Consider the following 15,826-nt stretch of genomic DNA (forward strand, 5'->3'; position numbering starts at 1 on the left):
GTATTTGAAGATTATTATCTGATGAGGCTGTGTGAGGAAATTCTGCAAGCAATTTCTCTCTGTTCATTAAATGCTGTGCCCTCAAGGGCATCCTGGCCAGTGGTGGGGTTGTTGCATTCTAGATGTACTCCTTGATAGGAGCAGGTACAACTAGGAGTAGTAATTGTGGCCTGAGAGGCTGCAACTACAGTAGCTAAAGGTCAGCCCAAAGTAAGTACAGCTTGGACCTCAATTGATTACCCTGGTAGATGAAACTGGGTTTCCCAGGTTTACTAAAGCCAAAATTTGACCTGCATATCTTAATAGTGGCACTGAACATGCATTAACTATATAATGTAATATAATTAATATAATTACATATCTGGACACGTATTAGTACAGTCTAAACACTACATTCATATTTTTCTATCTTTAGAATATATGCCATCCACAGAAAGATTTAATCACTTTGTGAGTGCAAAATACTGAATGTCTGATGCTCTTAATGGTTTACTTATACATGGAGTGGCATTTGTTTCACAGGCCTCTAATGGCTTGGGTTAAAGCTATCCCCTCTAAGCATTGCTACCCTTAAAGCCTGCCGGGACATTTTAAAAGGCAGAATGTAAACGTACCAGGACAGTGTCTCATGAGCAAAAGATGTTGTGGGAACTGTAGTAACTGTAAGTGTCTTTTACCTCCTATTGTAGAAAATCTCAAAGAAACCATCTGAGTGCTTTAGAAACACTGTGCATTGTGAGTTTTAAGTAGTCTTCTGTGGAGACTAATTTTGATTATTGAACTCAGTTGTTCTTCTAGAACTTCTGTCACTAAAGAGTTACTGTAGACCAATTGACACATCATAGCATATTTAAGAGATGGGAGGATTATGTTGTCATCAGACTCAAGTGGAATATTTTTGCATTTACTTCAAACGTTAAGAAATTATTAAATTTAAAATAAAGTTTTTTATTTTAAAACATCTATTCAATAGTCAAAATATCTATCAATATTCAATATCTATACAATTGTTTTTACAAATGTGTTTCTTGAAGATTGATTTAAGTGCTTTTTCTTTTCTTGATGTCAAATGAGGATTATTGGCATTATCTATTTACATTATGATCTCGGAATAATCTGACCTTTATTTAAAAAATAGTAATTCTGAGAGAGCTTCTTGTGGCAACTTTAAGTGCATGCTATGGGCAAACAATCCCTGTTGGAAGTTTATGCTTTTCTTTACATATTTATTATCTCATTTTCAATAGAAGAAAAATACAGGACGCTGTGGTTCTAAAGGGAAATAAACAACTTTGGGAAATTGCAACAGATTTAGCAGTTGGCCAGAGGAGGGAGTGAGGTCGCCTTTGTGGCTGGTGAGATCAATGTTTTGGCCCAAAGTGAAATGTAATAGCTATTTTTGCAATCTGCTTCTGTGCAGTTAAACCTTGATTAATCCAATAATAAGAACAATAGGTTACTTTAAATGAAGACAATCCTTATGAATCTGTAGGGATTCATAAGTATTAAAGGTAGTAAAAGTGAGGCACACCCAAGCTCACAGCTAAAAATTTCATAGTGAACTGGGGATTCCTAACTCTCCCTGTGCTGAAGTAAATGAATTTGCATGCAGTAGGGGCTCTATGTATTGTGGGTTGTAAATGGTGCTCCAAGAGCATTAGTGAGATTTAAAGTCAGGCAAAAGTACAAAGCAGAAAAAAAACCACCATTTCTTCTTCAGTCGTGTCTTAGCTTCCAGGCAGCATAAAGATAATGAGCACCTTCCAGGCGTATCTGTATAGCCAAGGGAGCAATGCTGGTACAGCACTGAGAGAAAAGCTTTTTAAATTGCTCATCTACTCCTGCTTCTTATTGGGTAAAAAGGAAAGCTGGTGTATTAAAATTACCATGCAATCAACTTTGTGTTTATGTCAGAATTCATTATTGCCTGTTAACACTGCGGCTATTTATCATAATTAATAATAGGAAGGACAAAATGACATTACACAAAAATGGAGGAAATATGACTATGGAAGGAGAGGGCTGGCTGGGGGGTAGAATAAAATGAGAAACATAACTGTGTAAGGGGAAGAGCATCAATCTTCCAAAGTAATTAAATGTTATTTAATATTCTAGTATTTCCTTGGTTGTCATTCCATATATCATTAAAGATGCAGAAAAATTGAAATTATCACATATTTTTGTAATCTGCAGATATTTGTTTGTGTCTATAGAAATTGGGACTATGTTTAAGCAGTTTTCTGTTGTTACATACTTGGGTACCTAGCAGTTGCCTTGCTACCTACGGTCAGTGCTGTCTGTTCAAGAGCAGAAAAAGTTCCAGGGATCTTTCTTCCTCATCCAGTATGTGTAAGCTTGAAGCAAACTGGCTATATCTAGAGATAGATCCCTTGTTTTCTTCTGAAGACATATGTCTAAGTGGCAATGATATATAAGTGTTGCAGTATTGACAAACTTGCTGGGAAACAGTTTATGTATAGCAGGGCTCAAAAGCCACTTGTGCTGATAAAAGTTTGGGACAAGAGTGGTCTGAGCATCATGCTCCCAAAGCAGCCTGTTGGATGGTCTCTCATGGTTATAGATGCTGTGGCTCCTGTGTGGGCTGTTCTGCAGCCTGAGAGCCACCATTGACCTCCTTTATTCATTTCATCCAAGCTCTTGTCATCCCCAGAGCTCCCTCTGCTTCATGACATTCACCACTGTCACGTGTTCCCAAGCCACTGAGCCTGTGGCCAGCATGGGGGCAGTGACAGGTGCCCTGGGAGGCTGCTACCACTCAGCCTCTTACAAGCCATTTGGCCCTGGTAATGTCTCTGGTGGTAGTCCCCACACTTGCGGAAGATCTGATGAAATGCTGGTGTGAAATACTATGAAAACAAGATGTGGCACTGACAATTGCTCAATCCTATGAACTGTGTTGATTTAGATACAACTGCATTTTATTTAAGCAAGGTACCACTCCAAAGAAAAAATTTTGGCTTTTCTTTGTTATGGTGACAGTTTCGTCTTAAAGGCCAAGAGTGTATTTTTATACCCACCTTTCTCCCTTGTGCTCAAAGGCTGTTTGAACTGAACACTTGATATAATTGTCTATCTTTGGTCTGACATCAAGGAAGGAGGATAAGAAAAAAATGCTCACATCTGCCAGTGATAAAACAAACAGATCTATTTCAGAAAATCTTCCCTGCTTTTAACATAGGCCTATGATACACAGTGAGAAGACTGTTCTGTTCTTTTAGTATTCAACCTCATAGCTCTTTAGACGTAATTTCAAAGTGTTTATCTGCAGCCTTATTGAAATAGTGGTTCTTATCTAATCTAATAACTCATGAAATTCCTTAAGATTGTGGCCGTTATGTTTTCTGCATCTATGAAGCATTGTTAGAGCAAATGGAGAAGTGGCAGCTGTTTGCACCAGTAAGGCTAATGAAACACAGAACACATTTACATGTCCTGGTATTTCACCAGCATCACAACAGGCCAAATTCAGCCAAGTGCAGCTTCTAGCAAGTAGCTGAGACAGCCAAGAAAGTCTGTTTTAAACATGGTTGTATTCATACACTGAGCATGAGCTGACTGTGATCAGAGCACAGGTGAGTGTAGATTGTTGTAGTAGCAAGCCTTGCATGCATTTAAAATGTGGTGGGTCTGTAAAAGTTGGCAATAAGCAGTATTTAGAGGCAATATGAGGGCACTTGTAGTAAGAAAAAGCACCGGGGAAAGAAGTGATGAAGCAGTCCTTTTTCTAACCCTTCACCCAATTTAATTTATACAATCTGCTAGGGTCTTAGCTTTAAGCATGGATTAAAGCCCCAGATTCAGTGCTGGGATAAACTGAATTCCACAGAAGTTGTGCCCATTCATACAGAGTTTTTTCCTGTAGAGTAATGATGTGCATTTCTACCAATAATTTCAGTATTTTAATGCCAAGTTACAGTCCAGAGAAACTTCCTTAATATTCTTGCTTCAACTAAGTGTAAAACTGGCACCTCCAAGAGCTCCTCTGCTTTGGACAGCTTAAATATATTATTGCAAGATTCCAAAAAGGTAAGGGACTGGATGTCAGCATTTTGCCTGCATCATTTCCCAGCCACACAGTGCTCCCTATCAGATGGCTGCATCCGTGTCTGCTGCAGCCAACAGAAGTTCCTGACATGAAGCTCAGAGCTGTGGCCATCCTGGGATGGGGCTCAGGCGCTGATGTCAGTGGGAGCCACAGCTCTGCCTGCGTCACACAGAGGGGATGAGGATCAGGGCTTCAGAAATAGCAGGCAACCAGCAACACTGGACATTCAGACTCAATCTACTGGAGCTATTTAGGTTTTGAGGTCTTTTAAAAAAAAATTAAATCTTTTCTCACTCAGCCCAGCTCTTCACCTCCTGCATTCTTCCCTTTTTGGCCTAAATTTCTTAGGATCAGTTTGCATGTTTGTTCTGTATAAGCAGGGCAGATGCATCCAGGGCATTTTTGCCTGTTCAGGGCTTTTCTTCTTTCCAGTTCAAAGTTTTTCTCCTTCATTTAGCAAGTCATTTAAGGGAAGCATAGATGTAAGAGTGTGCTTGCTTGCTTATTGTATGTACATGACAGAGCACTTATATAATTTTTGAACATTTATTTGCTCATTGATCCTATAGAAGATAACTGCACCTGACATTTCATATTTCCCTGCTAATTGGGTTTCTGGAAAATCTTTTGAATTCATTAACATGATAATGACAGGAGAAATTCCTGCTGTTCTTTTCCCCCTCAACTCTCTGCAGTAACAGAACATCCTGTACTGTTTTGTTTTTCAGGTTGATGGTTTCCTGACACTTCTCTTTGGCCTGGCTAGCATTAATACCCTTACAGTGATCAGTGTGACACGCTATATCAAGGGCTGCCATCCTGAGAGAGGTAAGGAATAAAGGCAAGTCCAGTTCTGCCGTCACTGAACCTGGTGCAAATCTGTATTTCTCTCAGTCACTATTATCAGGCAGGCAGGCTATATTAAATATAAATTAAATGCGTTGAAAAGCAGGACATAATACAATCGTTTACATTACAAAGAGTTAACCTTCAGGGTTAACTCCACTAAAAGCCAAATTATTACAAGTGTGCTTGGGTCACCATAGGTAAATTCATCCTTGTGCCAAAGATACAGGTACTGCTGACCCTCTGTATTCCTCAAAATGTGACTCAAATTGCTCCTAAATTATACATTGTTGTCTGGATCTCACTGAAAAAGAATCAGTCTTCTATGGGATGATGTTTGAGAAGTTTCTGATCAGGGATCAGATCATTTTCATGCCTTTGTTGCAAGTGGCTTGCACCACCTTTCAGGCAGGAACCCACCAATGTCTGCAGGGAAATCATGTGTAAGTACATGGCATGCATTGGATGAGTTTTTCCCTTTACTAGCACAAGGAGTATTTGCTGTGAAAAAAAATTCTGCAGGGAGGTAATTTTTCCCCAGAAAGTTCTTCTGAAATTTGGTATAATGATAGATAGACTTGAAGTTCACTTTCAGCATAAACTGCTGCTGGAGCTGATAGAGTTTGGCTGTGATGTAATCCTACATCTTCTATTCATTGCCTGTTAAGAAGTCATATTTAAAACCCACATTTCTCTTTTGGGAAGCTCTACCACATATCCATCTTATGGTGTGCATAAGTTATGTTTGAATCTCAAGTAAATCTGAGAAAGTACCCAGTATGTTACAGAAGTGTTGAGGAACAGAAATTGGCGGATGCATAAATATTTCCCACATAAATGAAGAAATAACCACTGTGTATGGAAACAGCAGGACAGATTGAATCTTTTGTATTGAATGGCTATTACAGGCTGGGCTATTTTCCCCTTTTTAACAGGGAAAAACCTTGAGGAGAGCAAGAAAATCCCCTTAATTTAGATTTATCCTGTTAATCTCTACATAAAATACAACTGTTTCCTTCATTTTACAAAATTGCTAAGCATAATTCTACCAGAATTCATTAATTCCACAGAGTTCAACAAATTCATTGTCTCCAGCTTAACAAACATTCACTTCCACTCTTGAGGGGGAACACAAGCCTGACAGATGCTTTCAAAACCAAACTTTTCTTATGAATATGCATTTCTCTACCTTTATCTTTTTAATAGCTGTTTTACTTACTAGCTGGTGGTATAGGAGTGCATTTGGGTGTCAGAGATGTGTTTGCCTTCCCCAGCACTGTTTTCTGACCCAAGCATGCCATTGCAGGTTACTGCATCAGCAACAGCAGCATGTCGGTGGCGCTGGTCCTCATTTGGGTGGCAGCTTTCTTCTGGTCTGCAGCTCCCCTGCTTGGCTGGGGCAGTTATACAGGTAACAGCTGTCCTTCATTTGTACCTCCTTGGCACCTCTCCACTTTACAAAGATCCTTACCTTTCTTTCTTGCTGTTTGTGATAGACCAGGCCAGTTATCAGTGGGACTGAGAAAGTCTTTCTTTGTGAGTGTTGCCTGCTTGTTGTTCAGCTATAAAGAGATTTTTTTTGAAGATATCACAGGAAAGACCTGGACCAAGTGCATATTACCTATGGAAAAAGAGAGGCCAGAAATACTTGGCATGGTTAAGCAGTGAGATAAAGAAAACTATCAAAAGACATCCTTCAAAAACTGTCAAGTTTAGGAAACTAGCAAAGAACCCAAGTTCCAGCAAGTTAAATTTGAAACTATAATAAGACAAGCCAGAAAGATCTGGCAAAACAACTTGTTGGAAATATGAAAACTTTCATAGCAAAGGAACTCAAAGGTGTTGGAAAGTTTGACAGTCCAAGAAAGAATTAGGGTGCCATATCAAAAAAGGAGGGCAAGGAAAAAAAGCAAAAATTTGTGTAGTGAACACTGCAGAAATTCAGTGGCTAAGGTATGTGACAGACCAGAAAATTTCTTCACGGGGGAAAGATGGAGAAATTGCCTTCATTTAAGCCTGTAAGAAGTAAACAAAACAAATATCTAGGAATGGTAGTCCCAACAACAAATCATGTGACTGACATGGTCCAGCAGTTACCTGTCTGCATCCTGTAGGCCTCTGCATTCTTTGAGAAGTCATTAAATCTTTGGAGACTCCCTGAAGCAGCTATGTGCATATATCCTCTTACTTACTAAGTACATGAGCTTTGAGGTACCTCTCGACCATTGATGTATGAGTGTGAGAAAAGCAGCCATTCCTATGGTTGGTTAAATGCTCTATCCTTCACAAACCAAAATATTCTCTAAATATTAGGCTCAATGGACCTTTGGTTTGAGACAAATTCAAACAGTTCATTAGTCTGAATTTTATATCACTTTTTTGCGCTCTGGATATGTCATAAATTTGGTTGTTTTGGACCAGTAATTTTCTGTGTATCTTCTGGTGATCTTTGTTCTTTTTACATTAATCTACCAGCTCTTCATTTACAGGGGGACTTCTGATATCTGGTTTTGTGTCTTAGGCTGGAACCAGGGGCTTTTTGGGCAACACTACTTTGTCAGGACATACAAGTGCGTCCATTGACCCTGTCTGAATTAAGTTCCTTGACAGAAGTTTTTAAGACTGCTTCTAGGAGCGCTTTCCCCTGCTGAGCCTCCCAGCAGTTTTGGGCTTCTGGGCTGTCTCTAAGCACACCTCCAGTGAGGATACCCACAGAGATGTGGGAGCCCAGCAGTGGCAAGTCCAGCAGCAGGCACCAGCCGACCACACACATTGCAGCTGGCTACCTTGGCTTTTCATTACTACACAATATCTTCAGGGGCCCCCAGGACCCCACTGATTTTTGGGAAAGCCACTTGTTTGGGTCCCTGCAGAGGGGGAAAGCATAACTCTGAATTCCGACTTGCGGAAAATCTGCCGGATTTTCTTTTCCTGTCATCTGGAGGCTGGTTTCTTTTTTCAGGCAAAGGTTTTGAAAAGCAGAAACCCAGAATTAAGCCAGATTTTATGGTTATATTTTTGAATCTTGAGGTCTACTGACAAAAAAGGCAAAGGAGAGAAAACGCTATTTCTATTACAGAACACATTCAGACAGCAACATCTAGAGCTTTTGGTGATAAAAATACCAAGCTCTTTTTGATGAGAATCACAATAGAGATTTTAAGCTTTTGCTAATTTAATTCCTCCTGTTTAAATCTCCTATCACCTGTGAGGAATTAAGAGATTTTTTTTCTTCAAAATTACCACTGGATGTTAAGGAGGGATCTGCTGCTAAAAGATGTAGTCTTCACCTGTATTGTATCTCTCGGACCTGTTAATACTTGGCTTACCTAATTTTGATTTATACTTCATTTGTTTGTAATTCAATTTGTTGTCATAGCTGTCAGAAAAAAAACCAAAACAAAACAGCTTTTTCCACTTCAAAAGAAAAATAAGCCATTCACAATCTATAGAAAGACCTCTAAAGTCACAGAACTCACGTTTTCTCTCAAGACATCTTTGCAAACATATCAGGGGACCTCAGCTGTTATTCATAAAAGTGTTAGAGCCAGAGACTGCATGTTATTCCCACTGCCTTTTTCTTAAGCCCCTGATCAGATAGTGTCTCACTAGTGGTAGACCCTGCAATCTGCCTGACTTCATTTTCAAAAGTCTGCATCTCTGTGTTTCAGGACTGCGTGTTTTCCATTTATCAAAAAGTCTCATATCTTTCTAAGTATTTATATGTTTTATCTTCTCATAATCTTTTTGATTAGCTGTATCAATTTAGCTTCATGGCCCTCACTGCAGTAGAAGTTCCATTACCTCAAGAAGCCTCAGTATTTTTATTTCCTGCTTAGTTATGTAAGTGGTGACTTTTTACATTTGGCATATTGTCTATGGAATTCCTTGTTATCCTGTTGCAGTGCTCATCTTAGGAAGTTACTATGTAGAGTTTTATGACAAATAACAGTACGTATCACTCAATTATATAAAACCTTTTTTTTTAATAAAGTATCACAGTTTCCTATTCTGAAACAACTGTTTGTGCATTATGGATTTACACTGCGGTACAAACTCAACAGAATGACAATACACATTACATTTTTTACAATCTAAATGGTCTTGAAAAATTGTTTATGTAGGAAGTAATGTCATATCTCATTAAATCAGAAAGATAATCCATTCTATAATGCTTAACAGAAGAAAATTAGAGCATTTTAACAAATAAATTAATTGTTCAAAAGCAGACAAATGTTCTAAAAATGCTAACCAACATATTCTTGCTTTCCAGATCGCATGTATGGCACATGTGAGATAGACTGGGCAAAAGCCAACTTCTCTACAATCTACAAGTCCTACATCATCTCCATTTTTATCTGCTGTTTTTTCCTACCTGTTACAGTCATGGTCTTCTCATATGTGTCAATCATCAACACTGTCAAACTAAGCCATGCATTGACAGGACTGGGTGATCCCACAGACAGACAGAGGAGAATAGAGCGGGACGTCACCAGGGTGAGTTTGGTTTTCTATCAGGTGGGATTCATCTCAATGAAAACTGTCTTTCCAAAAACTCATCTCAACTAGAAAAGAAGAGAAAAACACCAATCAATTACATTTCCTTCCACAGGAGGTTTGTTTAAAATTTCTACTGCATCAATTGGTTAATATTGGTGTTACATCACATTTGAAATATAATCTAAATATAATTGGAGTGGGTTATACAGCACAAACCCCAAAAATTTGGTTTTGCATGTGCTCTTTTCTGTCTGAAATTACACTACTTCTGAGTATACTCAGAATTTAGAGTGGAGATTTCAGTTTACTCACTGTTTATTTGAGGCTACCTGAAATCCTCTGTATTCATACAAACATATGGGAATATAGCTATTTTCATTCCATCAGATGAGGCATTTCTCAACCACACCACCATGCCAAAATTCAATATGTAGCTCCTAGGTCTGCCTGGCTGCATCAAAGCAAACTATTTGCTTGCCCATATTCTCCTATAAGCCATACCCTCAGGACAATTCAGGCCTCTCCCATCCAGCCAAGTGTTCAAGTTACTGTTCTCAATGTTTTGCTCCCCTGATGTAGTCTTCCAAAACAGATTTAAGATTATTCTTCTTTTTTTCAGGTTTCTATTGTCATTTGCACAGCCTTCATTATTGCATGGTCACCATATGCTGTCATCTCTATATGGTCTGCCTATGGTCACCCTGTGCCCAACCTTACCAGCATCCTTGCCAGTTTGTTTGCTAAGTCTGCTAGCTTCTACAATCCCATTATCTACTTTGGAATGAGCTCCAAGTTTCGAAAGGACATTTTCATCTTGTTCCATTGTTCCAAGGAAGTCAAGGACCCTGTGAAGCTCAAACGTTTCAAAAACCTCAAACCAAAGCAGCCCCAGCCTTCTCAGAAAGAAGAGAAGTATGCACCAGAAATGCACCCAGCACCAAGCCCTGACTCCGGGGTGGGAAGCCCAACCAACACCCCCCCTCCAGCAAACAGGGAAGTGTATTTTGGTATTCTCGATACGCCATCCAACAACCCCAATATTGAATGTGATAGACTGTAAGTTTTGTGGCTGCTTAATACATACACACTTTGTGTTCAGGAAGACCCTCTATAGAGCACTGCTTGAGTAATTTACTAATTCCCATTCCATCTGTTTCTTGCTATAGCACTGATGACTATACAACTCAAGCAAATCAGATGGTAAAGGGATAATTTCCTTCTGTGTAGGTACAAAATGCTCCAAAGAACATTAAAATGTGGGCAGCACACCCAGTGTCAGAAACATTTGATTTACCATGCATGCAGGAAAAGAAGGACTGATTTCAGGAGAGCAGGCATTAGCTAGCAAAATTAACTAATATGTTCCTATCCAAATTCTATCAATTCTGGACTTTTGCACTTTAACAGTCACAGCCATAGATTATTGTTGTAATTCTGAGGTGCTTCACAGCCATGGCTGTAGGAGAGGACTGGCCCTGCTAAGATTGCTGTGGAGCTGCTACAGATTCAAAGGCTGCAAGGTGGCAGAAAAAGCCATGTTCCTCCTGCAGGGTACCCAGGTGGGGACACCATAGGGATCCCAGGCCCCACAGGCACCTCATGGGAGTGTGTGTCATTATAGGATCAGAGAATACTTTGTGTTGGAAGGAGCATTATAGATCATCTTGTTTCAACCCCCCTGCCATGGACAAGGACACCTTCCACTAGACCAGGTCGCTCAGAGCCCCATCCAGCCTGGCCTTGAATGCTTCCATGGATGGAGCATCCACAGCTTCTCTGGGCAACCTGTTGCAGTGTCTCACCACCCTCACAGTAAAGAATTTCTTCCTAATATCTAATCTAAACCTACTGTCTTTCAGTTTAGAGTCTTTCTCCCTTGTCCTATCACTTGTAAAAATCCCTCTCCATCTCATAGGCTCCCCTTTTGTACTGGAAGGCTCCAGTAAGTTTTCCCCAAAGCCTCCTCCAGACTAAGCAGCCCCAGCTCTCAGCCTGTCTTCATAGATCGCCTTCATAGGGCATCTTCTGATGGCCTGTGCCTGACTCTGTGTGTGTCTATGCAAGGACTAGGAGTTGGATATATTGAAAATAGTAGCCCGGTATTTTCTAGTCACTAGAAAATGTAGTCTGAGCAGCGGCTTCATATTTTCCTCACTGGTCTTCAGAGTTATTTCCACCCCTGCCAACCTTCCTGGTGAGCAGGGCCTGGCTGTGGCATTCTGATTCAGGAAAGCTGGCCTTTGATTTTACTGATGTGTCTCCAAACTGATTGTTTTTCTACTTTCCGCTGAAGGTGGAGTAAGAGATGTACAGGCAATGAAACCAAAACTTAGGTTCTAAGAGTAATGAGGATTATCATTAGTACATCAGAGGTATTTACAAAATACAATCCAACACTTCACTTTTGCTTCTAAAGGAAGTGTTGTTACCTGCTTATTAATAAAAATTGACTTTTTTGTAAACTCAACTAAATACCCACTAAGCTATACTGTTGGCCTGAATCAGTTGCCAGACTACCAGATGTTGCAATTTCCAATTATATCACCAAGTTTATTTTATAGAATCAAAATGAGGAGGTATATTTTCATAATTCCCCGTCTTGTAAATTAACTACATACTCAAAGACTTGTTTTAAAATGTCTCTGTCTTAGCCATGGAAATTGTGGGTTCACTTAGCGCTATTTGCAAATTTAACAGGGGAAAATGAAGGGAAAGAATAATTAAAAAAAAAAAACAAAGCAGCAACACTCTTTGCTAACCTCTGCTATTTACGAACCTTTGAAATCTTGCTGTCTGGGTGTGTGAAAGTGTAGTTGTTTTGCAAAAATATGCTCTTCCAGATGTGTTTCTTGGGAAAGTTACTAAGAGAGCCCACCTCCATTTTCTCCATTACTCTATTTGTTTTGAGAAAATCATCTGTGTTTTGAAGTTAAAAACAAATAAACATTATAAGCAACACTGGGGAACTGTGCTTTCTTTCATGGCCACAGATTCGAACTACAAGATTATTCATTTTTGTGGAAAATTTTGAGATATGGATGCCATTTCATTACCATAAATAATGAAAAGTAAATAATTTGCTTCCAGATAAAGTGCATGCTGTAGCTGCAGAAATAGATGAAATTGTTTACTGCAAAATCCTGTAGCAGTTGGATAAAGCCAGGTTGAGCTAACCAAAGCTAGCACACTGTTTAGAAAGCTCCTAAGTGTAGCACAAATCCAGCTTAGTAACCATGACGGACCAAGGCTTGTCACTGCTGAAAGTGCTTGGGTTTTGTTCCACAGAGAGGCAGCAGGGCCATGCAGCCCCATTGCATTCCCAGAAACAGCCACAGGTGCGCCAGACACCTGTCCAGAGGCACTCTTTGGCCATAGGTGCCAAATGGCTTGTAATCTATATTTCTGCTAATTTACAGATACCTAGAGAAAATTGCAAAAATGCTGTAGATCTGCAGGATTCAGACTTGGACGTAGAAAGATGTGGAACAGGCAAGGAGGAAGGCAGAGCACAAGAGCATTTCCATGACTGCCCCTAAGTCCAGCTGAAATCTCTAATAGCTCGTACACCATTGAGCACATATGATGAAGATAGACTGGGGGAAGAGGAGGGAGTACAAAAAAAAAGCCAGAATAGGAGCAGAGTGGAGGAAAAATGGAAAAATATAAAAGGGGGGCAAGAGGCCAGGAGTCAAGGGATGCATACCTGCTGAAAGACAACTAGAAACAAACAACACAGAAAAAGCCTTTCCTGAACCACCCAGGACCTCTCTCCTGCAAGGCCAACAGCTCCAATCCTTTGTGGATTCATGGTGATACCACAGGATTGCACAACTGTAGAGCAGCTGGTCTCACAGGTTTCACAAGGTGTCTTTGCAGACACCAGGAGCACACTTGTCACTAAAGTTACTCAGGTAAAAAAGCTTCCAGCCCTAAAGCATCAGTGCCCTGTAGCTGCACCCACAACAGTAGCAAGTGCCCAAGGCAGAAAAAAGGTCCAAAATCCATTCCTGGAGTGCATGTAAGGGAATGCTCATCAGCATTTTAATTGTGAGAATCAGCACAAATCCATTTATAAAACACTTTTCCTGTGTCCTGGATTTCCTCCCCTTGTCTCTGGTCCCTCATGTGCCCAAACAAGGCTGGCTCCTGCTGCTGCATCCTCAGCCTGCTGAGCCAATGCTTCCACTCAGAAAGGAGCAAAGAGCTTGGAGACTTGAGACAGGCAATGAGAAGTAAGTATGCTGGAGAGGGGTTTGGGATTTCATGATTTGTACTTAGCAAGAATGAAGTACAAACAATATAGAGAGTCCCAGAGTCAAATCACTTCTCCCCATAACCTTGCTGCTCCTTGCAGCCTTAGATTTTCTTTTACAGCTGGTGATTTTTAGCAGCACAGGTATGAGAAGGCTGTCGTCCTGACTGATATTCTGGTGGCAAGGAGGCTTCTCTGGAAAATTACAGGTTTGAATGCTCTCCATCTGAGATGGCCTTACAAGGGAGGTAAGACTGCTCACCTTGATGAAGCAAAGAACTGCCTTCTCCCAATGCTTTCTCTTTAGCAACACTATGTTTTTACATTTTTCTTATACCAAAGGCTGATAGGTGTACCAAAGGTGGAGCTATATGTCATTTCTCCATGACATAGGACATCCATCCTAGTGCTGCCACTTCCCATTTTGTGAAGGTGTAGAGTGGGCATTCTGCATGGGGCTACATAACAGGACCTAGTTCTCCCACTACCTCAGCCCTGGCCTCTTTCAGTGTGGTTTGCATTGAATGGCTTAGTGCCAGCCTGCACAAATGAGATCTCATGTCTATTGCTAGCATCCAGTCTCCTGTCATGGGGTTGGAGAACAACATTTAGATCTCTCTCCCTTTGGCATAGAAATTCTGGCCTGTAGGCTCCTTCTGTCCCTCTTAATCAGCCCTGGATTCTGTTGTGAGATTTTGTAATTGTTGGGGTTGTTTTCATGTATGGCACACCAAATCAATAGCACCATCTGGCAGAAGGTAGTAGGCCAACCAATCCTACCATTTTTGAAGGATGCTGTCAGCATTTTCTGTCTTGTTCCAGCAGGATCTGAGACAGGGATCTTATCCCAGATGCAAGGAGCCCACCCTAAATCTCCTTGCTAGCTGGCTGTTCATTACCCATTTCTGTAATCACAGCCTTTTTGACATTGCTAAAACACCCTGACAAAAATTATCAGCATAATGAAGTCACCTTGAAAAATGCTTGAAGCCCTTAGGCCACCCTTTGAATTATGCCTTTATCTACTCTACATATTAATTTCCAACCATTTCCCAACTGTTTTGATTAGCTATTGATTAGTACAGTCAGCAGGTGAGTTCTTAATGGCCACATAATTCATGTGTATTAAAATCTCATCAAATTTCACTTGATTACTTATTATCGATATTATTCATAATAATCAACATATCAGTATTATACCAAAATCACTGCAGTTATTAATCATAAAGTGCAGTTATTAATACTCACATGTACAACCTGGCCTTGCAAGTGGATTACCAACATCCCTGTCACTGACACAACCCTTTCACTGGGGCTACAGAGTTCAAACAATTAAGTTAATTCAGGATCACTTCTATTCAATTTCCACATTTAAAAATAGCGTCTTCTGGACAGGGGAGAAGGAAAAAAATTATGATAATCCTTTGTTTATTTATGCCAAGAAAACCTCTTGGGCCCACATTTCCCTTGTTAGCATTTTTGCCAAGCAGAAAGCCCTTCAGGATGTTGGCACATTGAAATACATAAGAGCATTTCTTAATAGCTTTGACATTTCTAATGCAAACATGAATAACTTGAGTGTGTAGTTGGAGGGAGTGGGATAGCCTGTTCCAGTCCAGTCCCTGTTCTCAGTGCTGTTATGCATTTTTATCTAATGACTCATGTAAAAGTATTTCTTGTAGCAGAGACCAGAAAACAAGAAACCCTTCATCCCCCCTTAAGACAGTGATTTTATTACAGTGTGAACCACTCAGGCTAGCACCCCACTGCAGGCTCTCTCTTCACCCTACAAGTTCTTCATTCTTGGCTGCACACAATGAGAGAGATCTAGAGTGTGCCCATTTAAGCATGGCCTATGACATAGCACTTTCCTCAGGAGAGACAGATGGAGACAAACCTCCTTCCTGAGGAGAGGGTTCAATGAGAATATTGTTCTACTGCTACCCTGGTGAATAGTTTCACCTCAGGCAATAACAAAAAGGGTTGGTAACTTGGTTCTGTTTTCAAGCCAGCCTGGAAAACCAAGTTTTCTTGCAATGTTCTGTGTGTGTCCCCCTGTCTACCTCTCAAATTGCTGTGAACATGGAGTCCAACCTTCTCAGTAAATCAACAAATGCAAAGGATTTTTGCAAGCACTTCAGGAACTCTGCAGACCAAAGTAA

General features: G+C 40.3%; 1 protein-coding gene across 1 annotated transcript in view; it reads left to right on the forward strand.

The window, feature by feature from the left end:
* Nucleotides 1-11,138, forward strand: part of LOC116993603 (visual pigment-like receptor peropsin) — a gene marked incomplete at its 5' end in the record, with an annotated part of 31,973 nt that extends 20,835 nt beyond the window's left edge. The window contains 4 exons of the mRNA XM_033054425.1: nt 4,795-4,894; nt 6,219-6,323; nt 9,186-9,409; nt 10,032-11,138. Coding sequence (XP_032910316.1) covers nt 4,795-4,894; nt 6,219-6,323; nt 9,186-9,409; nt 10,032-10,472 — 870 coding nt within the window. The remainder of the gene's footprint in view (nt 1-4,794; nt 4,895-6,218; nt 6,324-9,185; nt 9,410-10,031) is intronic.
* Nucleotides 11,139-15,826: the final 4,688 nt, after the last annotated feature.

Source organism: Catharus ustulatus, chromosome 3 (assembly GCF_009819885.2).
Source record: "Catharus ustulatus isolate bCatUst1 chromosome 3, bCatUst1.pri.v2, whole genome shotgun sequence".
Lineage (NCBI taxonomy): Eukaryota > Metazoa > Chordata > Aves > Passeriformes > Turdidae > Catharus > Catharus ustulatus.